This window comes from Gymnogyps californianus, chromosome 5, assembly GCF_018139145.2.
Source record: "Gymnogyps californianus isolate 813 chromosome 5, ASM1813914v2, whole genome shotgun sequence".
Classification (NCBI taxonomy): Eukaryota; Metazoa; Chordata; class Aves; order Accipitriformes; family Cathartidae; genus Gymnogyps; species Gymnogyps californianus.
The window spans coordinates 45,957,518-45,983,851 of NC_059475.1; the positions used below are offsets into that span (position 1 = coordinate 45,957,518).

The following is a 26,334-nucleotide window of genomic DNA, read 5'->3' on the forward strand; positions in this document are numbered from 1 at the left end:
CCTTCTCTGTGGCTTACCAACACCAGGTAGCAAACTAGTTGCAGGCTGTCGTACCCTTAAGATGTGTAATAGAGCATGTTGCTTCAACGCAAAAGATGCAACCTTAAGGCCTTTTCAGACACAGAGCACTTGACCCAACTGCTGCAGTAGCGAGATCTCTGCTACCATGGTTAGAAGAGGGATTTAACACTTGCAAAAGGAAGGAGTGAGCGTTAGCCCAAGAAGCAGCAGTTGTCCTGCACGGGGTTCTTCCAGGCAACTCCAAAGTAAGTGTGTGACTTGGTTAATGTTACAAAGGCTATAGCGTACTGTAGTTTAGTGATGTGTTGGTAGCGGCATTTACTTCTGGTGCTAATTGTTTGTTGTCATTTTTAGTAGGCATTGCCAATGGATGAACTGGTGCATGACTTGGCCTCAGCCTTAGAGCAGACTTCAGAGCAAAACAAGCTGGATGAGCTATGGGAAGAGATGGCCCTAAGCCCACGACAGCAGCGGCGTCAGCTTCGCAAGAGACGGGGTCGTAAACGACGCTCAGACTTTGCGCATCAGGCAGAGCATGCTTGCTGCTACAGCGAGGCCTCAGAGTCAAGTTTGGACGAAGCTGTCAAGGATTGCCGTGAGGTGCTGACAGCCAATTTCAGTGACTCTGATGACATGGCAGTGGTCAAACGACACCCAGCTCTCAGTGCCACCCTGAGGAGCAAGCAGCACTCGTGGCATGAGTCAGACTCCTTTACAGAGAACGCGCCCTGTCGACCTCTCAGGCGCCGACGGAAAGTCAAACGTGTGACATCAGAGGTGGCTGCCAGTCTCCAGCAAAAGCTCAGGGTGTCAGAGTGGAACTACGAGAGGGGCTGCAGGTTCAAGTCAGCCAAGAAACAGCGTCTTTCACGCTGGAAGGAAAATGCCCCTTGGGCATCCCCCAGTCATGGCCTTTGTGAATCAGGAGAGAACAGGCCCTTCCTCAGCAAAGGGGGAAGGAAGGAGCGGATGGAGTGTGAAGCTGATGAACAGAAACAGGGCTCAGATGAAAACATGTCGGAATGGTGAGATCTCAGTTTCTTCCCTGTGCTAGTCAGATGGCCACCTTGCTTGCAGCTGCTTGTAAATCCTGTGCCTTGCTTTTAGAAGTTCTTATCAAAATTATTCAGTGCTGTCCTCTTTTGAAGAGGTGAAATATCTCAGCTACTTCTAAACTGTAGATTTTTTCCAAGTCTTTCCTGTCAATACTGTACTGATGACCCAAAACACTTCCTTGAAAAGTTGGCAAGCTGATATGTTTCTGGCTTCTGTTACACAAGGAGCCCTCTGAAATGTCCGTAGCCCTGCAGCTACAAAGTGGCATGCTTGTGGCCTGAGGTTTGGAGAGTAAATCCACTGTTGGCACTTGTGTTGCATGATTGATATGAACTGATCTCAGTTTCTTGTTTTCAGAATTTACCATAAGTAGTAATAGAGAACAGATCAGATCTCCCATCATGACCGCTAGCCCTCTGTGCAGGTACTGTGTGAACCTCAGTCAAAACATCTTGTTTGCAGTTCTGCATCTCTGCTCTGGATCTGGAATAAGGTCCTGAAAGGCTAGCTGTGGGGAAAACATAGCGAGATGATAAAGAATTTGGGGGAAACTTACGTTACTTACAGGATAAGCCTGTGCAAACATTGGTGTCTGGCATGTCTTCAGGTCCAGTTTTGGAGAACTTTGAATTTGTGGCAGAATCTCATATAAGAGATGAAAACGAGAAGTGTAAATGTCATGGTCTGAATTTGTGTGTCACTCTTGGGAAGTTTTCCCCTTGAGAGTGACTTTTATTCTCTCCGTAGAAGGTTTGGGGTTATAAAACTGCTTCTGTACAAAGATTTTTCAGGTTAGAAAAGAAATAACTGCTGAGAATCAAATGGAACAGATTTCCTAATGAATGGAATACAGAAAGTGAATAGGGTGGTTTATTTGCTAATTATTGTGTAAGAAGCAGGAGACATTGAGGAAAAATTTAAAACAAAAAAAGTATTCTTTTTCATGAAACATGAGGTTTGGAACTCTACTGTGAGACATTTTGGAGGTAAAAAATTTAAATATGTCCAAAAGGGGTATGTGGAACATAGATTTATCAGGGGCTGTTAAGCATTACAGCCTGGATGGAAGATCTGGCTCAGGAAGTCCTTGAACTGCTGACTGCTAGAAGCTGGAGGAATATACAGAGGAAACAGTTGGTCTGTATTTGTCACGTTCTCATATTCTTTCCTCAAGCATCCACTATAATAGGCACTATCAGACAGAGGATGGTGGATTTGGAAAGTATAATTGTTTGTTCCAGTATAATTGTTCATATGTTAAGGTTCATTTAAGTGTTCTGGCTGTCTAGCACCTGCGGTTTGTCCGAGTGGACAGGGGGCACTTGGTTATTGAGGGCTTTGTGGATAATAGCTGGAAGTGCAAACTTCTCAATGGTATTTTCTGGGAGACTGTGAAAAGCATCGATTATAATACGTCCTCACTGCCCTGATCCAGGGGACCACTATTGCATTTTACTGAATCAGTGTGGTTTGTATGTAACCGTTACAGGCTGGAAGTAGCAAAACAGTGGTCATTTTTTTCCTTAAAAAGTGGCTATTGTTTGCTTAAAAAGTGGGTGCAAAGTGGGCCTTTTCAAGAGACTAGTGGATGCCTTTTTGCCACTAGTTGTTAAAAGCAGTTTTATCTTTTCAGAGCTATTTGCTGGTAGTCCAGGGAAGGGAATGTGCTGAGTAGCCCCTGAATGTTGCATGTCAGTGGTGATGGACTGAGAGATACCCTTACTTGATGTGGCAGTGATGGACAGTGTTCCTTGAGGTTTTTTTTCCACCAGTCAGAGTCTGTTCTATCATGTCAAACTTGAACTTAAACCAGCAGGCTTTCATCCAGCCTTTATTTGTGCCAGCCTTTGAAAGAGTAAATAAACAGCTTTGTCTGGACTGTTACTTCAGGACCATGCTGGGAGATAGCTTTGTTCTGTCTCAGTTGTCCCTTGCTCTCAAACTAGTTATTGTGCAAGTGTCTGCATCAAATGACATTTACCGTCTGCTGCCAAATCCTTGGGATTCTCTTTGGAAAGCCAGGGGCTGGAATATTTGACCTCTCCAACACCACATGTGTGATCTGTGCTATGACTCACTAGAGAGGGTCAAAGTGGGAGAGAGAAATACATACAGCCCTCTTCACTGCAGAGTATCCCTCACGGCAGTGAAGGATCATGCTTTGGTCTCTGCTGATTTAAATATAACACTCTGCTAGCAGCAGAGTGAAACTGGCTGTACTTACCTCACTCTCACTGTGCTCTAGCTGTTTTTTTCTGGTACCGTAAGAGAAGTAATTTGCACAGATGTATAAAAAGGGCATATCCCAAGGAAGGGAGAAGAAAACTGGATGCCAAGGAGAGCAAATGGTATGGTTGTCCTCACAAGCTGATGGGAGAGAAAGTGACTGATACAGCTCGTGGGACTTGGAAGCAGTCTGTGGTGATCTGGTGCTTTATAAAACACTTTGATACTGAATTGGTTCCACTACTGTTCGCTCCTCTAGCAGTGGGGAGTGCCACAAAACTAATGTGTTTTTAGGCAAACTAAGTTGTATATTCAGAACTGATTTTTTTTTTCCACCTTCTTTTTCCTCCCCTCCACTGACACTTGCTTTTCTTTGTTATGTAGGAATGAATCTCTGTAAATGCTAAAATATCCAGCATTTTGTCTGCTTTCTAGAAGGCTCCTTATCCTAAGTCAGATCAAAAACCTACTGTATTCAGTAGATAAACTCACATTCACTGAGAAAGCTTTGGATATGGATCCTTAATGAGGAGGTAGTTTTTATAGTTTGCTTGTGGGACTGCGCCCAGTCTTTTCCTGGAGGAAGATGTGCCGCAGTATTGTGATTCAAAGCGTGCGTGAAATGAAATCTTTGAAATTGTTTGCCGAACATGGCAAGAGATGAACACAAATTGAGAGAAGGAAGGACGTGCAGGAACATGATGAGGGAACGATGATGGTTCTAAATTGGGTAATGACATGACTCAAAGCCTGATCTATAAATGATTGTGGAAACAACAGAGGAAGCAAGTGGTCTTAGTTTAAGTAGCCATTTGTATATTTGTACAAAGGTGACAATTAACTGCTAAGATGGTTAGAAGTAACATGCCCTTCTGTCCCTTAATGCTTTGAGACTCCCTGCAGCCGTAATAAAGCAAAGGCAAATTATATATTGAGTGCTGAAGTTCTTTCTCTTGTTGGTCTAAGCTGAGTACTCCCAGAATGGTCTGAGTTTGGCTTGAGAGCAGAACAAACCATAGTACAAGAGCTGTCTGAAAAATCACTTTGAATGATGTGCTTACTAGTGAGAGATGTGCAGTTTGTCTAATCTACTTTCAAGTGCCATAACTCTTAATGTGACTTTTTCAAACTGGGGATTGTACCGACCCACCAATGCCGTGTGACTTCACTGGCTTGATGCTGATGTATTTGTTGTGGTTTAACCCGGATAGGCAGCTAAGCCCCACACGGCTGCCTGCTCACTCCCCTGTAGTGGGATAAGGGAGAGAATCGGAAGAGTAAAAGTAGAGAAAACTCGTAGGTTGAGATAAAGTCGGTTTAATAGGTAAAGCAAAAGCTATGTGCGCAAGCAAAGCAAAATAAGGAATTCATTCACTACTTTCCATCGGCAGGCAGGTGTTCAGCCATTTCCAGGAAAGCAGGGCTCCGTCATGTGTAACAGTTACTTGGAAAGACAAATGCTGTAACTCCAAATGTCCCCCCTTCCTCCTTCTTTCCCCCAGCTTTATTGCTGAGCACGACTCATATGGTGTGGGATATCCCTGTGGTCATTTGGGGTCAGCAGTCCTGGCTGTGTCCCCTCCCAGCTTCTTGTGCACCCCCAGCCTACTCACTGGCAGGACAGTGTGAGAAACAGAGACGGCCTTGGCACTGTTTAAGCACTGTTCAGCAATAACTGAAACATCAGTGCCTTATCAACACTGTTTTGGTCGCAAATCCAAAACATAGCACCATAGAGCTACTATGAGGAAAATTTAACTCTATCCCAGCCAAAACCAGTACAGTATTCTGACCTGGGAGTGTAACCAGTGCTCATCCTGAGTGTGCAGTACAGTTGCTTTACCCTTTGGAAGGGAGCTGTTTTGATGACAGCCTGCAGTAGCAGTCAACAGCCTGACTAAGCTGATGAATTGGAGGCCAGTCTCTCCGTAAAGAAAAAATTCCTCTCTCTTGGAAGGCAAGTGACAAAGACAGAGTGTTCAGCTTCCCCTCCTTCTCCAGCCCAGCCTGACCTTCTGCAGCCCCTCAGTGCCTCTTGTTTTCTTATTTTTATAGAAAATCAATATCCCTCCTGACACAAACAATAGCTCAGGCAAAAGAATAAATGGGGGAAACCTGAGATCTCTGTCCATCACCTCTCACTTTAACTCCCCCAAACTATTTAATTATAAGCATGCTTTGCTCCAGGTGTTTGCGACAGTGAAATTGCTAAATGAGGACCATTTTAACCAAAGATTGGGTGATCAATAACACTCTATAGCAGTAGCTTGTCGGATCAATAGCATTCATTATTTCATGGTTAAGGTAAGTAGCCTCCTTTGCAAGTGGAGGTCATTAATCAGTGCTTACTGGACCAGCAGAAAGGCTTATGTAGGAGTCTAGTTTGTGTTCAGTCCTGAAGTGTAAAAGGGGTGGTGAAGAGGGTGAGATCTGTGAAAGTTTGTTCCAGTAAAGCACTGGCAGTAATGTGTATCTATAAGGAACTAAAGAGCTCTCAGTACAACAGGATGCTTAAAGTACTGTTAATATGATCTGGAATCTTGACAATGCTTTTTCCTTTCTCAGGCACCTTTCCTCTGAGGATGCTAAAACCCTTATGAAGCAGTCACTCAATCCTCGCATCTGCTGCTTGTGAGGACTGTTAATCCAGGCTTTCAAAAGGGAAAGCAGACACGCTAAGAGATTTGCCCAGGGTCATACAGTGAGTTGGTAGGAGAGCTAGGAATGAAACGAATGAGTCATGGTTCTCAGTCCTTGGCCTTAATTGCTATGGTGTATATGTGGGAGGGTGAATGGATGGCCAAACTTTGTAATGGATTGATTTGGAATTTGATATTAACTTACATACTGAAATGTGGGAATGATGTACATTTAAGTTTAAATGGCCTTTCACAATGATGAAGATGCAGAGTTTGTAGATATCTAGCATGATGAGTCGATTTGGCTACACTTTTAGAGTGCATCAGTATGCTCACAAAATGGGGTTTTATGATGTACCTACAATTCTTTGGGGTGACACATCTTGTGGTCCTTCATCCTTCAGCCTTTTGAATCAAGGGGTCGCCACTTGATACTGGTGTCTAGTATGATCCAATTTCCCTGGAAAAGAGAGACCCAGAGATGCTTTCTAACAACATGCCCTGATTGGAGATTGATTCTAGTACTGAGTTATACCTGACGTTGGCATCTAAGGCTTTAGTGCTAAGGGGGTGGGCAGTAAGTAGTTTCTACTTGTTCTGATATCTCTCAGCTAAATCAGAGGAAGTATTGTTCGAAGCGTCCAAGGATTGATATAATATCAGCATTAAAGCCACCAGATACTTGGGACTGACCTGAGCCTGTATTTCTGCTACAAATATTCATCCAGCTTTACAGTCAATTAACGGCTTTCTACACATTAATTTCTAGTTTAATTCTTTGGTTCAACAATTAAGCCTCCTGTAACTGCTTCAGCAAATGCAAAGCGTGCTGTAACGAGGTTGCATTCAGCAGCAGCAAGTCATGCTGTGCTAAGGTATTTAGCTGAAGAGTTGTGAATGTACCAGCTGCTCTTCCCTCCAAATAAAATAAAAGTTGCTGTAGATTGAAGGGGGGGTTTATGTACCTGTATAACATTTTTGAGAAAAAGGAAGCTGAAGTAGAAAACTTCAGAGGGTTTTCATAGCTGTTAAGTGACCCAAGGACAGAGTTTTTTAACTGCACTTAATTTCCTAGTCAGTATTCCAGACAATGTCATAGTTAGGTTATTAACTCTAGTACCTGAGGCAAATGCCATTGTATTAATTACTTTTTGATAACTTAGAACTAGACTAGATACAGGATTCTACTCTTTTTCAAGTGATGTAGCATTGCTAGGTTTTAACAGAAAGCAATTATGTCCCATGCTAGAGCCAGCAATGTATCTGAAATGCAATTTTTGTGAGATATGTAAAGCATTTTGGGCTCAGAGAAGCTAGTAAAATGTAATAAAGTGGTTTTTGTTTTGTATCTGCTGCAATTGTAACAATGGGGTTTTTTGTTTGTTTTTGTTCCAGTGAAACCAGCAGTGTATGCAGCAGCAGTGATGCTGGCCTGTTTACCAATGATGAGGGCCGCCAAGGTAACAACTATCCTGTGATTTTTCCTCATGTGTTGGGGGAATTTCTCTTACTTTCTTTACAAATACAAAGAAAGATCTATGTTTGAAGAAGGACAGAGGGAATTATGGGAGAAAAGCCAGTGGCTGGGAGGGGCTAGAAGTTAAGAAATGAGCTGAGGGCTACAAAGGTGTGGGTTTTGATAAGAGTACACTCTTCCTGCTGAAATACTTTGTATATCAGATCCATAATATTTGAAATATAAGACGCTATTATTATGGAAAGGCACAGAAATACAAGAGGAGCTTCAGAGCTCTCTGTAATGAAAGAGCAGAGCTAATGATTTGTTTCTATAGGTGTTTTAATTGTTGTCCACATACCGTTAGTGCCTGAATCTGTTAGTTGTTTTCTGTATGGGCAGGAAGAGATGATGTGGAAAAAAAATCAGTTAGTACTGACAAGTCACCTAACGAACTGTGCTAAGATGACAGCAATAATGTGTGATAGGTTTTATTTCTTTAAATACACGTTCCTCCCTTGCTCTTGTGTGCATTAGTTGAGCCTAGTACTTTAAAATGTCTGTTGTAGAAATGGTTTCTTAGGAGGTTTGAGTGTGGAGTGTAATCTGGCTTTATTTATCAGTGTCCAGTTTATGGGGTATATGGCAGAAGTAAGTGTGAAAGAGGTTGTAGTAGGCCCATAGGCACTCAGGACTATTGTATTTGGAGCCGGTGGAACGTGACCCTAGAGACCTGTAATTCCACGCAGCTTCTGCTGGTGTGCACTCTGATTCTGTCACATTTCACAAGCTGAGATTTGGATGAGATCTGTTCTGGGAATATGAGTGCTAAAGGAAGTAGTATCAGTAACTCAGTAGGAAATGCTGCTTCCACTAGCTTGTTACTGACCCAGGCATCTGTGTATGAGGCAACACAATGATAGCAAATATGCTTATGTGTTTTCTGATGGTATGTTAGGCTGTAGGGCCAATCTGTTGTGATCTTAGGTGGCTGTAATACTTTCCCTAAGAGTAGGGATTTCAAATATCAGCTTTGACCTTTGCTGAAAAATATCTGTTTCCAACCTCCCATCCTTCAAAAGCAACAGAAAAGTCAAGTCTTTTGTCCTCTCTTTTTACTGATGACTGTTCTGGGGGAGCTGAAATTAGTGAGCACTCGCATATCAGATGACGAAGCAGAGTGGTGACTGAAGTGTTGAATTTTTACTTCATCACCAGAGGAAAGATTGATGTAGACTGGATAGTATATATATATACTTGTCTATATGCTTGCCCTATATACTTGGCCTGGTTTTATACCCTGTTTTAGACATTAACTTTTGGCTGCTACTAGAAGTAGGATACCCAATATACAAGAGCATGTAGAATATACTACTTAAATAAATTAATAAAATCCAATTAAAGCCTTCCGTGTCTAGGTGCTAGGAGAGATTTGACATCCTAGTCATCAGGCCTCTGTCTGTTCAAACAGTTTATACTATAATTGCTTTCTGGCCAAGATGTTTTAGCTTACAGTTATGTTAAAAAATGTTGTTGCACTTTCAGGTTAAATAAGAAACATCTCCCTTTTTTTAGACAATTTCTGGTCATAAAGTAAATAATAAACAACAGCTCTCCACTTCAGTGGGATGGAGAGAGCACAAAACTTTTTTTTTTTTTTTGTCACAGATCATCATCGTAGAAATTGTTGTCTAGTACAATTCCAAACTGAATAACAGGAAATTTAAGATAGCAGTGTACTTAAATTGAATGTAGTTCCCCCCAACCTTCTTTTGAGGTTACGTCATGTAATATTTGTCCTGTTGCTAGTTAAATAGGTTGTCTTTGTAATTCCAGCTACCAGTGCACTTTTGTGAGCAGAGAATGGTCCTAGTTTATAATTTGATTGTAAGTTTTTGGGTTTTTTTGTTAAATGCATTGCGATATCTCACTGTGAAAGTTACTGCGGTATTAGCATATGATCCTGATTGTTAAAGTTGGTCTTGTGAAAGTAGTGATTTGAGATATGACAGTGCAGTATGCTCATAGATCCAAAACTGTAGGGATATTTTTGCACAAATTATGATCACTTAGAAGAACTATCCAACATTACTTAGTTTTAATTTACTATAAGGTGGGTAGGGATATTTATATTTTAAAATATATTTGTCACAAGCCTGCTAGGTCAACTGACATATCACAGAAATAAAAAGCAATGTCAGAGCTTTGGGATGAAGTGTTCTGGCTGTCCTACCTGTTGCTGGTTGGAGTTGGTTTTGGGTGTTGCTTCTTCTGTTATGTGCAAGATTGCAGCATTCTTACTACGGTGAGGTTTTTTTCTTTTTCTTATATTGTTTTTTTTTTTTTTTTTTTTTGTCTGGCAAGATATGTAGGTAGGCATAAGGGACTTCAGTCAGGAATAATGTAACTTGGTGGGAGAGTAAGTGGGGATGCTTGAGTTGAGACTTAATGGTAGGCAAATGAGAGTTTTCCCTAAGTCAGATGTGTTAGTTTTTTAAGGCAAGGTGAAGTACCTTGCAATTACATGGGACTGTTTGTTAGTTGGGCTACTGAAAAGCTGAGTGTGTCAGGTTTGCCCTCTTCCTGTTTTTTTCTTACACTGCTCACGTGCTACTGCTCTCAGGGGATTTCTGGCCAGGCAGATTTACTAAGAATGGTGTCTGATGCAGTTCAGTTTTAGACTTCAACTGCATTAATTACAGTGACCCTGCTTTATGGAGACTTTGGTCATGACTTCTGTTGCTGCTGCTCTAGTTTTGCAGAGGGTTTGTAGTTCTGACAGATTCTAAGAAATTTTGATTGAGAAAGACTCATAGCATGGTTAGTACTTACACTCAGAGTGACCATTTCTAATAGTTGTGCATTTTCCTCTTAGTTGCTGTCTTAGGAGACTAGGGATCTTTCTCAACAGTGAGTATGCTCCTTTTGCTTACTCTGTGAGCCTGGTCTTCTCCTGTTGTGAAGTCTCTCCTATGACAGCCTATAGCGTGTGCCAAATGATTGGCCTCTACCTCTGTCACAGTAATTACTTCAGAGGAAGAGTTCTGCATAAGACATCACACAGCATTGAACTAAGGTTGATGAGATGCGGTCGCAACTGCGTGCTAAAGCTGCCCTAGCAGGTCTATAAAGAGGGCTTTGTTCTATAGGGAAATTCTGTAGACTGGTGAGTTGGATAGTTTAAAGCATTTAGTGAGGCCCCATAGTTACTGCAGATCATTGAAAAAGAATACAAATATAAGGCTCTTCAGGAAGGAATTCCTAATGAGACTTCAGCTGTTTCACATCCAGAAATGCCTACCTGTAGTATTTTGTGGGACTGTCACAGGGCACGTTGATATTACTTGTGGCTAATTCCATCCTATTTCTTTAGGAGATGATGAGCAAAGTGATTGGTTTTATGAAGGAGAATGTGTTCCAGGATTCACTGTCCCCAACCTTCTTCCCAAGTGGGGAGCTGACCACCGATCTGAAGTGGAGCGGATTGACTCAGGCCTGGACAAGCTCTCAGATTCCACATTCCTTTTGCCCTCACGGCCAGCTCAGAGAGGTGAGGTCCATAAGGAATGCCATGTGTTTGAGAACTTTTGATGTGATGGCAAGAGTAGATTCTGTTCATAGGTGCTGCAATTTAAACTGATATTAGTGATCTGGTTTTTTTCATGATCCAATTAAAAATAGCTGCACTACTGGAGAGTATACTAAAATACTCATACCAGCTGCCCACAGTCTTGAGTCTTCTTTTTTTTAAATAGGGATTTTATTTGATTTGTGAATAAATAGGCATATCTACCTCTTGCAGATTGAGAAACAAGAGACAGAGGATCTGATTTGACCACTGAACTAACTGTTTTTCCTGGTGGTTTTGTCAGGAAGAATCTTCTATATTCATTGCTCAGTTTTTCTGGGTTTGGTTTTCAGGATTTCATGCTCGCCTGAATCGCCTTCCAGGAGCTGCTGCCCGTTGTCTCCGAAAAGGTCGGAGGAGGCTTGTTGGCAAGGTATTCCCTTTTGCAAGATAATAATTTTGTATTTCCAATGCTGATCAGTCCTGAAGTACTATTCTAAGATATCACGTGAATTGTTTTCTGCAGAAAGGGGCCCTGTACATTTTTTGTTTCATGTATTTTTTGATTTGTTTAACTGCTTTGACTGTCAGAAGTTGATTGAGTGACTAAGTGGATTTTAAGGCAGGTTTGGAGTGGCAAAACCAGTTGATCAGTGCTAAAAGCAGTACAAAAGGAGGTCTGAAGATGAATGACAGGGAGCATAAATATCAAGAAGATTTAGACAGAATGTAGGGGAAAATGATGATGGCATGAGACTTGTGCATGCTTATAATCTGAGCCTACAAGGGCAGAGAGGTGACTTAAAGGTGAAGGAAGGCCAAATTTTAGATAGGGAAGCAGACTGATATGAATAGCAGCAAAGGAAGGTGGTTTCAGCGGTTGCATTTTTAGTGGGGAGACAGAATAATGAAAGAGTATATGCAATAATGCAGACAAAGTTACCCAAAGCCATTTACTAGGTTTATTATATGTAGAGCAAACAACAAACAAAATATTAGTCCTGTTTCTAAAGGAATAAGCAATACTTTGCAGATGCCTGTCTAAAAGAGGGAGGGATACAGCTGGTCGGGTCTGGATCTTGGAGCGTTGAGTGCTGCTGTCTGTCGTAAAAGGTGTTTCTGAGAAGGAAGGTGTTGGCTGTGTTTCGCTTTTCCTTTACTGAGATGTACTCTGTGCTTTTGAAAGTATTGGCATACGTTCTGAGCTGACTGGCTTTAGAGAGTTTGTTAGCAAGGTGTGTTAGAGGGGCCTGGAGTCTAGACGAGTGCAACTTCTTCCTTCTGTTCAGTCACACTTGAAAGATCCTTGTTTGCCCCTTCTTTCTTCCACTCACCTTGCTTAGTTGTAACCAGTGTTTAAAATATGAATCCTCAGCTGGCAAGAAACTGGCTTTGGGTAGGGTTCCTCAGGCCACCTGCAAGTGGCTGGGCCTGTCGGCAGCACCTCTAATGATCCAAATGAGAAGGATAATATTTACTTGTTTAATTCATCTTCATCACCTTAAAGGGATCTTTGTCATTTGCAGCGGAGGTCACTGCTCCCCCTTCCCCATCTCTCTCTAAATTGTAATCATAAATAATGAGTTTCATTCAGAGCTCCCCGCCAGCGAGCTGCTAATTACCAAAAGTACGGCTTGTAATTTACACAGTAATAAACCGTAAATTTAAACATTACGGCACTTTAAGTTAATAATTTTTCTGCTGTAACAAATAGCCCATCTTTCACCCCTGCTGCTACAACTCCCCCCCAAACTTTGAGTGCATTTTGCCTATGTACCTGGCACAAACAAATCTTACCTGTGAAAGCCTTTTACCCTCATCTTCAGACCCTTACTGCAAAGTATATTTCTTTCTTGGAGGTAGTTGCTATGCAGATATGAACAGCTGGTGCTTCAGGCTGTGTGTGTACATGTATGTGCTTGATGCTGGCATACACAGGGCAGTGTCTCGCAGGGAGAAAGGTGCTCGCAGAGGAAGTCCTTTCTCGTAGGATCTACCTTTTCTTTAGCTGCTAGAGGTCCTGCTGCTGAATTGTTGCTTTCAGAAAGGGCAAAAGCTTCCTGCATACTCCTTGTTTCATTCACCTGTGCTTGGTGAATCCCCATTGTTAGTGGGACAGTGTGATGTCCTGTCTCTCAGGCTGTTTCTGGCCCAGCTGACCCCAGCAACCTGGAAATAAGCACTTCTCGACCATTTCCCCTGTTCTTAACTGCATCCTTGTGCTGCATACTTTGTACTGGTCCAGTCCTTGGTTCACCCCTGTGCAAGCAAATATCATCACTAAAATAATAAAAACCAAGGCCCACAAATAAAATGGAATGATTTTCTGCCATTCTAATTAGTTAAATCAGCTCAGTTGAGGTTCTAAAAGGAGAGGGTGAATATGTTTAGCTGAGAGTGGGCTGGGAAGGAAAGGATGTGGCCCAGGGGAGTGAGATCTGTTCTTTTTGGCAGCAGCAAACTATTATGTCTGCTCATTGTGTGAGAGTCTTCAACCTTTTACCTGTCTTTGTGTTTCAGGAGACCTCCATGAGCACTCTGGGCACCGAGAGGCTAGGTCATATTGTTAGTGATCCGCGCCAGAAAGAGTAAGGCCCTTAACAGCTGTTGTGTAGAACTTTGGGAGGGGAGGAAGAACTATAGGGTCCTCTTCCCTCCTGGGACTGAAGGGAATGAAGAACTGAGTGGTGACTTAAGCAGGCAGTGACCTGTGGAATGGGAGATGGTCCTCTACTGATGGCTTCTCCGTTTTCTTATTTGTGATTGCTGACTTCACTTTTGTTTATAAGGCTGCCCCAGTGTGTGGACACTGCTCAAATGCCCTTTTGGTTACTGTCAGCTTTTTCTTTCCCTATCCCTTATAATGTGCCAATGCAATAACTGCAGATCTTCTGCACAGTATGAGAAGACTGAGCCCTATATGTTAGTTTTTTAAAAAGCTTCTGTGTTGAGTCACACTATGGGCCCATATCCAGACTGCAGAAATGATGCTGACAAGGCACCTGTGAAACTGCTTTCTCTTTCTTTGGTGCTTGTCTCCTTCCCCAATTAGTGTACTTAAATTGTAGTCAGCACCGGAAATAGTCATGGTGCCTATCCTTTGGCATCCCTCTAATGCTATTCTAGTTGGGCAATGGATAGGTAAGGATGGTACCTCTTGACTGTAGTGCAGTGGGTCCAGCCTTCACCAGCTGTTGGTATCCAGTTTTCTTCCTTGGATCTGAAATTCGTTGTTTTTAATATGAGTCCTGCTGATGTTTAATCTTTCTCCTTCTCCCTCCATCTTTGTTCTTCCCTTCCCCTTCTCTCCTTATTCCCAACCCTCCTTTTTTCCCCCCCCTGTGTTTGTTCCTTCTTTGTCATTGCTCCCACCTGTCCTTCCAACTCTGCCTCCTTCCAGTTTTTGGTTACCATCCACGGGGAAGAGAGATCGCAACCAGGTAAGCTGACTCTGCTCTACCTTTTTTATTTTCTTGGTTTCCTTCTCTTTAGAAAGAACAAAGTGCCGGCTTGTGATTTCCCACACAGTGTGGCCTGTGCACATGAGGTAAGGCAGCCCTGTCCCTTCTCATTTTGTTAACTGATGTCTTCTGGGCTTTGAACACAACCCATGTCTCAGGCATTATATTGTCTATTTAAACTGAATAGCTCAGGAACTCCTTTTGTTTATCTCCCTGTTTCAGGTTAGTGTAGGCCTTCCTCTCTCACAGTGAGTGGGATGGAAAATGCCTCTTGGCAGGAGGAGCTTTGGCCTCTCAAAATTTCATAACAATTGGAAAATTTTTCTCTTTTTAAATGCTTTGTTTGGTCTTGTTTGGCTCAGGCTTCTACCTGATAGTCTCATCAACAGAGAAGGGGAAAAAAATGATGAGCTGATTGTAGTTAAATAGCAGCTGTAACAGGAAAATGTAAGAGGTGGTAAGCAAGAGAAATAGGCATTCTTGTAACTGAAACTCTTGTGTATGCACTTTTATATTCTCCAGTAAGTCTTTCATAGCTTCAGTGCTAGGAGGCTTTTTTACTTAAGATATAAGAGCTTGGGTTCTTAATAGCAGAAAGCAAAAAGGATCTTCCATTTGAGCAGTTGTGTTGTAACAGCATTCCTAGCCATGCACACTCCCTTTTGTTCCTTTGCGAGTTGGTTTTTGGTTGGTGACCAGTAGGATTGAAATCTGTTTTACCCTTCAGGTGACTAAAAATTCATATATGGCAAGAAATAGTTTTCAGGCCTTTGTGCAATTGTGTATTTTCCATTAATGAGAACACTTCACATACCACTTTTATATTGCTAAACATAAGAATGATAACTACATAAGCTTTAAAATGACCAAAATAAATTACTTTTGTTTTACTTAAATGGACTAGAATCAGCTACAGAGTGTTACTGGTGATTCGTCCCCACTGTGCAGCTGCAGTGTTACTTCACTGACAGTAAACTAACAGTCCAACTTAAGGAGAAGTTCCCTGATAGCAGCAGCTTTGTGGTGCATAGTGCCTCTTCTTTCTCAGAGAGGTTGAAGGCAAAGGCCTAGTGCTGCGTTCTAGAGTTGCAGATAGCTTTTATGCTGAGTCCTGCTACAGCTGTGGATTATTCATTTGTCCTTATTTAAAAATGCCTCAGTAATCCTAGTAATACAAGAAAAGTGTTCTGGAGATTGGTGTAGCACTTTGCAAAGCAGATGGAAATGAATTTCCTGCTTGTGGTGTGAATTATAAATAGGAAATGCTGAATGGAAGTGTAATGCAGGTACCCCAGAGAAACTACCAGTCTAAACCTTCTATTTGCATATTGAGCAAAGTTTGCTCCATGCATTGATTGACTAGATTATTCCACTTTTGTCCTGACCTTTAAAAAAAAGTCTTAAGAGTTGCGTCTTCTACAACAAGCTGTCTTGCACAGGGCTGATGCCTTCAGGATTTGTCTAGTGTATGTCTAACAAAGGATCTAAGATTAGCCTGACCGTGCAGTGTTTCAGAAATTTGTTTTAAGCAGTTTGCAAAGAAAGCTTGTGAGGTGGGTTGGGAGTGGGAGGAGCAGCTCACTTGCTGTGGAATGAATTGGGAGCTCATTGTGAACTGAACCTGGTGGGCCTGAGTTTTCTAGAGGTCTGTTTCAGTGATACATACGACCATAGGGAATATTGGAACTGCTCTGTGAGAAGTTCTGTGCTTGCACCGTTCATAACAGTGACTTTTCTCTCTACAATGTGAAGGTAGACAAGAGGCTTCCTGAAAGGGAGGCAGACTTTTTGCTCATGGCATGCAGCAGTAGAGCACTTTGAGTATGCTCTTAGTCAACCAGCATTTTTAATAATGCAGGTTGAAAGAGGAGTGTGCTTATAAGGCGTCTGTGTGAGAAGATGGTTATGAGATTTGCTGTTGCACCCCATGCTAGCCTTTTGTCTGAAGTGAGAGTCAGTTCTCACCTAGTCTCACCCCTTGATGTGTCAGAAAGGTCTCCTTATACTGTATGAACAACTATAGGGAATAGATCTGAGCAGCTGTATCTGGAGACTATTTCTTTTAATGCTTTGCTTAAATAAAATCTCTTGACTTTCCAGTTCAATCCATTATCTCCTCTGTACTCTCTGGATGTGCTTGCTGATGCTTCCCACCGAAGATGCTCACCAGCACACTGCACTGCCAGGTAACTCCCTTGCTCTGCTCTGTTGGGGTTGTCTCACTTCCCTCCCATGGTTATCTTCAGTAGTACTATGTGATCTGAACAATACTCGTGGACCTGGAAGCTAATGCACTTTTCCCTAGGAGGCCTGTGTTCAAACTTAGCATAAAACATACCGATGCAGATTATTTGAGAGTCTCAAAACACTAAGCGCTTAGAGTATATGAAACAGTGTATGACAGACAGGCAGAACATACTGTGCTTTTAGAAATAAATGTGATCTGTTCTGGATTGTGCAGTGAGTTGCTGCAAGTCTTTTTCATAGGTACAAATGGACATTGTGTTGTTGCCCACTATTAAAATTGGAACAAGATGAGAGGGAAAGTGGTGACAAGCTCGTGTGGGTGACATGCTGAGGCATTTTGGTATCCTGGGTGCCTAAAATAGACCCTCTGATCAGATTCAGAACTCACCTGAGGTGACCTCTAATGGCTTTGTATCTTTCTCTATTGCTGTAGCTGAAATTTAGATCTGGTCTGGCCAAATGTTGAGGTATATTTGAGTCTGCATAGTTGGGGTTAATATGCTATTCAGGCACCTTCTGCTGACTAATCTTAAATTAAATTCAAGTGTTGGCCTTGGAGGTGACTCCTGTTCTTGTGCTGCAGGTGAATGTCTAAAGGTAAGGTGCCCTTGAGCTCTTTCCCCGTACAAGGAGACAAAGCCTTGCTTGGGACACAATTCTGCTTATGTGCTTGTACGAAGGACCAAATCTGAAAGAAACGTCTGGACTTTCAGCTTCATGGCTTTCTTTCCCTTGTTAATTAGCAAATAGAGCATGAAAAATGTACTGAGGTTGTATGCGTCTGAACGAAAGCTTGGCACCAACCCAGCAAAGCCTCTCCTCCCACTGGCTTCTGCAGGGAATGTTGTGATGTCGCACCATGACCTCATGCTGCTGTAGCCAGCATATTAAAGCTGGAAAGGGGGAGGGAGGAAGAAATCAGCTCTTAAACATTCAACTGGATGAGAATAAAAAGAATTCAGAAGATTGTGCATCAGCAAATTGGTTCCTTTCTGTGCTTTTGCCCCACTCTGGTGATGTTTTGTGCCTGTGAAGCAAGAAGATTGATTGGTCTCCTCATTTACAGCTAGGATAACCTTTCTTGTGCCTCGAGTGTTTTACTTAGTGCTCTACAGAAGTCTGTCTTCCAGAAAGGAGAGCTAGACAAATCCTGCTCACAAATTCAAACAGGGCAAAGTCTCTACCTTTATGATGATCAGTGAAGGCCCTTTCCAAAGCTACTGGTTATGGCAAGGGATTTCTAAACCTTGAGGGATCACGTTTGCTTGGTTTTGCTGAATATGTAGTCTAGTTAACTAATGAATATATGCTTGGTTCCTTCCTCTAATGAACAGGTGACTGGTGTCCTGACAAACGTAATCCCCGATGAATTGTTACTGAATGTTGGCAGAGAAGTTGTCCCATCCCAGAAGCGGCTGTTTTTAAGTGCCTGTAGTTTGAGAAAGTAGTTCCTATTTTAGTGTGAAATGTGGTCAAGAATCTTTATAGGAGAAAGAAAGGAATGTGTTATGTGGCCCCACGTACGTGGCAAGGATTGAACTCTTTGGTGCAAGTTGCTTGCTTTACGTAAAGATGCTGCCAAGGGCACAGAAGGAAATTGTTCCTTCACAGAAACATTTTCTTGACAATAGTTGTTCTTTAGGTGCTTCAAGAGCCAAGCCTATTAGTAGTCCATTTTCTTACAGGAGATTCAGATGATCTCTGTAAATGCTGTTAGCCATTGCCCCAGTTAACATCTTCCTCTTTTGCCATGGATGGAGTCAATTCCAGTAGTTTGTGCTTTAGTAAGCTCCTAACAGCTTGCACCTCATCCTGGAGAAACTCTACGCAGAAATTTGTCAGAATGGTGTGTGTGTGTGGGGGAAGCTAATCCCCTGAGAATGATATGAAATGTATTAGAGAAGAAACTGTACTGATGTTGTGGACATCCAATTTCTTCAACCTCATGCCCACTGTGCCACACAAAATTACCTCTGTCTGCTTAGTTTCTGCTATCACGAATGTGTCCAATGGAGTATAGTTACCAGATGGAGTCTTTTCTCTCCCATGGAAATGTTTTCTTTGTCTCAATGGTGGATTTTGGTGCAGTTCATCTGGAAGTGCAGTTCATCTGGAAGGCTGGTAACCCAGTGCTTTGTTTAAGCAGAGCTGAAGGCCAGAATACTGACCACAGTTGGGGGTGTTCAAGAAAGGCTTTTCAGTGTCAAGGAGGAGGTTCTATGTGGAGGGTTCCTTGGGAAGTCTTATTTGAAAGGCTGTATAAATTGTACACTGCCAAGATTACCTTTCTTGCTTTATGTCTGTGATGAGAAGAGATTTCATTCAAAGTGTATGCACAGCACTGGGAATTTCACACCCATCATTAGAAGCAGTTTTGTGTGTGTGGTGACTGTTATCATTAGTGGTATAATTTTATTTTGTGAAGCGAGGAGAGTTTCCTGCTTTCTTGCAGTCCTCCCGAGGGATGGCTGGTGTATTAATTTGCTGTATTGCCTCCTGGCTGTTCCCAGGCTGTTTTTCCTCTTCATCATGGAATTTTTAATGGCCCTGCTGCCTCTCGGGAGGCATGCAAGGAGGAGTACCTCAGGGATCTCTTCCTTTTTTCACATGCCTATAATTACTCTCCTTTAAGAGCACAAAGCGTTTGCTAATCATGTCTTGTCTGTTAAGGTTTTGGCTTCACTGTGCAGGCTGTTAAAAGCAAGCAAGTAGAGACTTGCATGGACAGCCCAAGTGATCGTTCCCCTCTTTCTCCTCTGCCCATTTGCCTCTCTGGGAGAAAGGAGTGGTCTGAACAGAATTTTCTTCTTCAACTCCTTCTACTTAAGAGGATTTTGTACAGTCTTAAGTGAAATATCTTATTAGATTTTGGTTATTTAATGGCTCTATCAGTGGGAAGATGTTATAGGTTGTTGGTTGGTGGAATGTTATTCCCTTGAGGCAGGGTAAGAGTTTCGGAAGAGCCTAGAGCCAATGTTCCCTTCAATTTGAGTTTGAATAGCAGATACAATAAGAGAGGAAGGTAGAAGATAAATTGTCCCTAATGACATTTATTGTTTGCCTAGCCTTGAAAATAGGGTTATGGGTGAAAAACTCAATTAAATGTTCCCACTGGAGGTCATAGGAAGAGTGGACCTCAGATGGCAAGTATATGTTGCAGGTGGAGATTTGAAGAACTATGTTAGAAAGACCTCTGAACAGTACAGATGAATTGAAGAAAATCACTTTGCATGTACTCTCAGTTAATATTAACTGTAAACCTAGAGTTTAATTGGGTTTAGAAGCAAGTCTCTCATCTTGCCTGGAACACGGGGTAAAGATCTAAAGGGGTGAGTGATCATCTCCTAGTAAACTGCCAGTTGCTCTATACCCTGGATTTGGTGGTGCTGTTAGAGTGAAAAGGCTTGAATGTCTCTAATTCTAGTTCCAGCTCTAGAAATATGCTCATCAAAGTAAATCTTGTTCTTTCTCTTCTGTATCTGTGCAGAGATCCTGACATTTCTGCCTCTTACCCAAGCATGTGGAAGTACAGGGATTGCCCACAATGTCAAGCCTTTCCTGAGGCAGCTGAAGGAGTGAACGGATGTTCACAATTTCATGCTTTTCCACTTGACCAGGACAGTATCCAGTCCATTCCACGCAACCTATCCACACATCTTCATCTTCCTGGAATTGTCTTTATGTCAAAATGTCTGCTGTCAACTGCTTTAGGCATCTTTCTCCCTAGTTTTTTTTAAACTCTTTTTCCATTTAGCTGGAGCACTTTCATGTCTTCCTTTGCTAAAGCCTGGCTAATATTCCAGTTGGGGATATAACAATTCTTCTGACAGGCATGCAATGAACAGCAGCTATCAACCTAGTGTCACATGCAGTTGTCTGAGGCCTAATGCTCCCACTTTGGTGAATCCTAATTCTCTGGAGTGAAAAATAAATTCCCCTTGGCTTCAGAATTTTATTTACTTGCTGTTGCTTTCTTTGCCTATAAAGTATGTTGCCATTATCAAATCCGTGTATTCAGCAGATCTGGCAAATATTAGGACTCTTTCTGGCACAGATATGTGATTCAGTATGAAAATAGAGAATGCAATATATGGGATCACATTGTCTCTGCTTAGAATGCTTACCTGGAAAACTGGAAGAAAATGTATTCACTTGCATTTGCCACACACAGACTTTTAGGAATGGAATCGCTACGTCATTAGAATGCTTAGTTGGGGAACAGACTGCTGCTGCATGAAAGACCTACGAGATTAGGATGATTTAAGAAGTTAGCTGACCTGTTAGTGATTTTGGAATCTGAAGATGTGCTCTAGAAGCTCTCCCATGAGGGCCTGCAGGGCAGAGGAGACTCCTCTATGCACAGGAAATATCTACAGTGTGATGTGATAGCAAGAACCACTTGCATGCATGGGAGCTTTGCATGCAAATTGAACGAGCAACTGGTATCAATTTACACGTGTTATGTGCAGATCAGACTTCTTTTTTCCCTCCCGTCTTTTTTTGTTATATTCTTTTTAATTACTATTATTATATTTCATTATCATTATTGTTAGTATTATATTTTACTTTAGTTATTAAATCGTTCTTATCTTAAAAATAAAAAAAAAACAAAACCAAAAAACAGTGATGCACAATGCAGTTGCTCACCACCTGCTGACTGATGCCCGAGCAGTGATCCGCGCCTCCCAGCCAACTCTGCCCTCCCCCCTGCCCCGCCCCTGTTTATATGCTGGGCATGACATTCTATGGTATGGAATATCCCTTTGGCTAGTTCAGGCCAGCTGTCCTGGCTATGCTCCCTCCCAGCTTGCTGGCAGAGCATGGGAAACTGAGAAATCCTTGACTTAAGATAAGCGCTACTTAGCAACAACTAAAACATCAGTGTGTTATCAACATTATTCTCACACTAAATCCAAAACAGCACTGTACCAGCTACTAAGGAGAAAATTAACTCTATCCCAGCCAAAACCAGGACAGGTGCCCAGCTGGCTCTATAGTCAAAGAGGAAGAACTCTGCTTTTATTATTAATTTTGTGAAGCCACCATCAACAGCCTCAGGTAACACCTCAGGGCTTAGAGAAGGAGCTTTGTATTTGGCCTATGTTTGCTGGGAATACAGCATCACAACAGCAACAGCTGGGTTGTGTGGAGTTTTAGTAGCAGTATCCTTGCTAGAAGGCTGTCTCTGTTGAACATTTACTTTAACATGAGGATAATAGCATCCCTTGTTTGTATGACAGTAGATTAATGGCTGCCTCTCACTTTCACTACATAATCCAAGTGCTTTGCTTCCTCTAAGGATAGGGTTAGAATAAAGATTGTCAGCAGAGAAGCTGGATGATGTGAGATTATGGTGAAAGGCATACACCCCCAAGTGTGTGATGTGCCTCCTGCCTCCAAGAAGGCCACAGACTGTCACAGTTAGCTCTGTAGGGTCTTCTCAGAGACCTCTGTTGTGAGATTGAGGTGTTTTTTACCCCAAATTTTGAGAGAGTGGACATCACTTTACAGTCTAGACTTTTCTTCACAGATAGTGAAGGTTTCAGGGGCCTGATGCAGTTCAGTAAGGTTCTTTGTGCGCTGGTGTCTGCTTGTGCTCTGTATTGTCTCCCACAGATTGTACTGCCAATCCTAATTTTCCGTTGAAACGCTGTGGTGGATGTAAAATAGTGGCAAGCTCCTGTGACCCTATAGTCCAGCACATGGTCACCTTGAACTGTAGGCGTGAGATAGGAGTCTGGTGTATGCAATTACAGTTTATTTAAAAAAAATATATAAATAAAGTCATAGAATAAATATGTGAAAGAGAACAGAAGGAAAGCATTACTTCTAACACATTAGAGACAGCAATGAATCTCAGCTTTCTATGTAGCAAAGCCTGCTTTTTCTCCAGCGTGACCTGCATGCAGAATCAGGTACCTTAAGTACTATGTTAAGAACAAGAGACAAATCCATTTTTCCTAGATAATTCCTTTAGCTTGTGATTAAAAATAAAAAAATCATCACTGTCAGAAAAACACTATGGACTTTTTTTCATATAAAACCATTTTTTCTATACGTATGTAATTTTTCATTCACTAACTCCTGGCAGTGAGAGGCTGCAGTGTGAGTTGGATATATTGCAGCCATCAGTGTAGCTGCACTTTGGATCCTGCTTTGTCTCTCCAGATGTGTTATGCTTTTTCTCTTCCCAGGTTAGAATTTCAGTCCTCTCTAGGCTGTAAACTAGATTTTCACATTAGACTCTGGTCACCTAGCAGATCCAACTGTGACCGAGCACTACAACTTTGTTTTTTTCTTATGATCAACCAGCCATAGTCCAAAAGTAACCAGGCGATTATTTTCTCATTACTGTTTGTGCAACATTGAAGAAAGTATAGAAGCCTAGCAGAAGAGATTGAAAGCCAGTAAGGACAGAGTAAGCACCATTCTAGTTTCTCAGTTTAGGCCCAAATCTTTCATCCCACAAAGCTCTGTGCCTCAGACTTCTTCACAGAGGGGCTTGTGACAATGCACAAATGTGCATTTTCTGTCAGCCTTTCCTCTCAGTCCTGTTCTATTCTACTTCAGAGTAATTTTTAAACTGTTCAGGAGAGTTGTTAAAATTCAACTTTGGCAGAAAAACTAATTCATGGTTGCAGCTTGTCAGTGAGATTTCCACAATTTATAGTTCAGCCTGTCCACTGCAATGTTTTGTGCTGTGCATACCCATGATCTGACTTTCCTGGTGGTGGTGTTTCTAGGAGTCAGCTGTTAAACTGGGATTCACCAGTTCTGTTGTCTTACCGATGTAGCACCTGTATGCAAGCTAGTATTAGAAATTTAGATTGAAAACTGTGGGATCTACCAAAAAATGCATATTTCATAAATTATACCTCAGACACCCTTTCTGTCCATGTCTGAATGAAGACTATCAACCCTGTGTGCATTCTTGTGCTCCTCTCTCTCCCAAGGTACCTACCACCTGGAGATTCCCTGTATGCGGATTTATGGTGCCCGTAAAGTGCACCAGCCACTTGAAACTGACACTTTTACCACCAGGTCAGTCAGAGCCAGTGAGTAATCAATAGATTCCTGATTTACTAACTGAAGTGTGGGTGATCAATAAGGGATAAACCTGAATGAAATACATGTTACAGAGACAATTTATGACCTCTGAGCCTTTGTGTGTTAGAGGCAGGGCTGCTAGATGCAGCGTCCTTGCTGTTAGTCTCCAGCTGGAGTATGATTTGCCTTTACTTTCACTTCAAGAGGGGATTTTGAGATTCTCATATTCTGTTTTCATTTTTCATTTTTTTACTCCCTGTGTAATCGTGAGGTAAGGGTAGATGTGGTTTGAGCATGGAGCTGAGACCCAGGAGCTCTCATTCAAAATCTACCTGTAACATTTGTGAACTGGGAAAAATTGCATAAAGTCTCTTGGAAATGATAGTGCATACTTCTTTCCTAGTCTGTAGTGATTCTCCACCAAGGATCAGCTGGCTAATGTTGGTGTAAGTTCATAAAATTAAAAAGGGAAGCTTATTACTATTATGTGATAAAATGAGTTGGATTATTATATATAATTATGTAGTCATCTAGTTAGTAATCTAATACTATGTCACTGATGCAAAATAAAAAACTGAAGTTCCACTTGATTGAGACTATCTTTTCCTTGGGCTATGTGTGCCTAGATGTTTCAGAATACATGGTAGAACTGTGCTAAACTACTATATCGCCACTATCATAATCATGTACAAAAGCAGTTTTTAGCATATGCGAAGTCACTTAGAGGTTAGTCACTTATGTGTACAAACACAAGATTTGAAGTCTGTAGGTGTGCTGGTATTCTCAAAAGCCTTTAGTTCATGTTTTCAGGACACTTCTGTGTCTGGTTATATTAATATGCATTCCCAGATTTGAAAAATTGGCTGTCAGTGAAACTTAGCACAATTTAAAAATTTTTGAAACTATTCCTTAATGTCAGATTTAGATGACAGATCTTGTAGACTACTTGTAGAACTTTTGAATTTTAGTTGAGAAGACAGAACGGTAGATACTTCTTTCTTATTTTGTGGTTGCACATTTGTTCCAGGTAAGTAGGTAGACCCAGTAGCATTCAAACAATTTATAGTCTTGGCTGGTATAAGGATTTTTTTTGTGCTCCCTACACTGTTCTCTGTAGCTACAACAGCACACTTTGGTTTTGCATAAATTCAGTGTCTAAAATTGTATATATTATAAATATGCTGCTTTTTTTTTTTTTTAATAGATTTTGCCATGGAAATGTGAAGTTAGGAACTTTTCCTTTTGTTATTTGTAAAAGATTTCAGTACTCGATAAATGTGTTTGTTAAACTTTCAGGATTTTTTTTTAAATCAAAATAACAAGCTTTAAAGACACAGAAGCTTTTCATCACTTAATCATCAAAATTTATATGGTTCCAATCTTTACACCATGTAAGCACCTCACAATCTCTAATGGATTTTATTTGCGCTGTAGTTCTGCATTTTGCATGTCAGATCTGATGCAGAGAGTGACCAAGGAACTTGCCAAAGAAACTCTCTTATCTCAGACAAAGCAGGGATTTGAACCCAATGTCGTCGCTAAATTATGCATTTGTATTCATTATGGATTGTATTTGAGAAAGTTCTCTGGTCTGCTGCCAAGACTGCCTTTTCTGAATTAAACTTCTCTTCTTCCTATGTCTAGAACTGGGAGGAGTGCTCAGTTCAAGTCAGTCCCAATAATGCAGGTTTCTTCTTAATTGGCAAATGGTTAAACTGAAGTGGTCATCGGTAGGCTTCAGACTCAATAGTTGATATGACTGGGACAGATTATGCCTTTCAGCCAGTTTACAGATGAGGCAAGGCTGTATTACCATAAGCCAGATTCAGCTGTTTTCATAGCACTTTGATAAGGAAATCATAATTTTGAAAATGCATGAGACAGTTTTGCATTCCTAACTTTATGAGCTTACTACTGTAGTGGGAACATTATGCATGGACGTTTGGAAATACGTACATTCTAAGATGACTCTACAGTACTAAATAGATTGCAAAATAATTTCTGAATAAGGGAGCAAATATCACGCAATTTCTTTAAAGAGCAGTCTTGCAGACATTTGTTACGCTTGTATAGAAGTAATGGTAGGACATGTGTCGTATCACTGTTTGATCACATCTTTACTTATGCAAAGAGTTATTTTAAAGTTAATACAAAACCAGATCCTTTAAAAGGCTAAGAAATAATTATTCTTCTGAGCAGTTTATGTGCATGAGCTCTTAAAAGAAATGGGAGCATAATGGTATATTAACGAAGAATGTGAGCACAACTTCCCTGAGAAGCTTTTGATTTGTGCTGCCTACTAGTTAAGAAGCTGATGGGAAGGTGAGAGTTGGATGGTGATTGGCCAGGGTCTTACAGGAAGGTGATACTAGAACAGAGTTTAATTTGCTTTAATTTCTCTATAGGCAAGCAAATGTACACCTGGGACCACCATGTTCAAGGGACATCAAGAGGAAACGAAAGCCAGCTGCAGCCTCCATGTCCAGCCCAACATCAGGTAACCTGGATTTATCTATGTGCCAGCATTTCTAAAGTCGTGTCCCTCTTGAGCAAAGTGCCAGAGTCACAATAGTCAAAAAGAGAATTACCTTGATTTGAAACGTGTGTGAGAGA

General features: G+C 41.5%; 1 protein-coding gene across 2 annotated transcripts in view; it reads left to right on the forward strand.

The window, feature by feature from the left end:
- Window positions 1–228: 228 nt before the first annotated feature.
- Window positions 229–26,334, forward strand: part of GPATCH2L (G-patch domain containing 2 like) — a 32,117-nt gene continuing 6,011 nt past the window's right edge. The window contains exons 1-9 of one of the 2 annotated variants that reach the window (XM_050897159.1): window positions 229–266; window positions 376–1,046; window positions 7,338–7,402; window positions 10,772–10,948; window positions 11,320–11,399; window positions 13,487–13,554; window positions 14,367–14,406; window positions 16,528–16,613; window positions 26,127–26,218. In XM_050897159.1, the coding sequence (XP_050753116.1) occupies window positions 388–1,046; window positions 7,338–7,402; window positions 10,772–10,948; window positions 11,320–11,399; window positions 13,487–13,554; window positions 14,367–14,406; window positions 16,528–16,613; window positions 26,127–26,218 (1,267 nt within the window). In that variant the 5' untranslated portion in view covers window positions 229–266; window positions 376–387. Of the gene's footprint in view, window positions 267–375; window positions 1,047–7,337; window positions 7,403–10,771; window positions 10,949–11,319; window positions 11,400–13,486; window positions 13,555–14,366; window positions 14,407–14,458; window positions 14,514–16,527; window positions 16,614–26,126; window positions 26,219–26,334 lie in introns of both variants that reach the window. The other variant, XM_050897160.1, reaches the window with a different exon arrangement.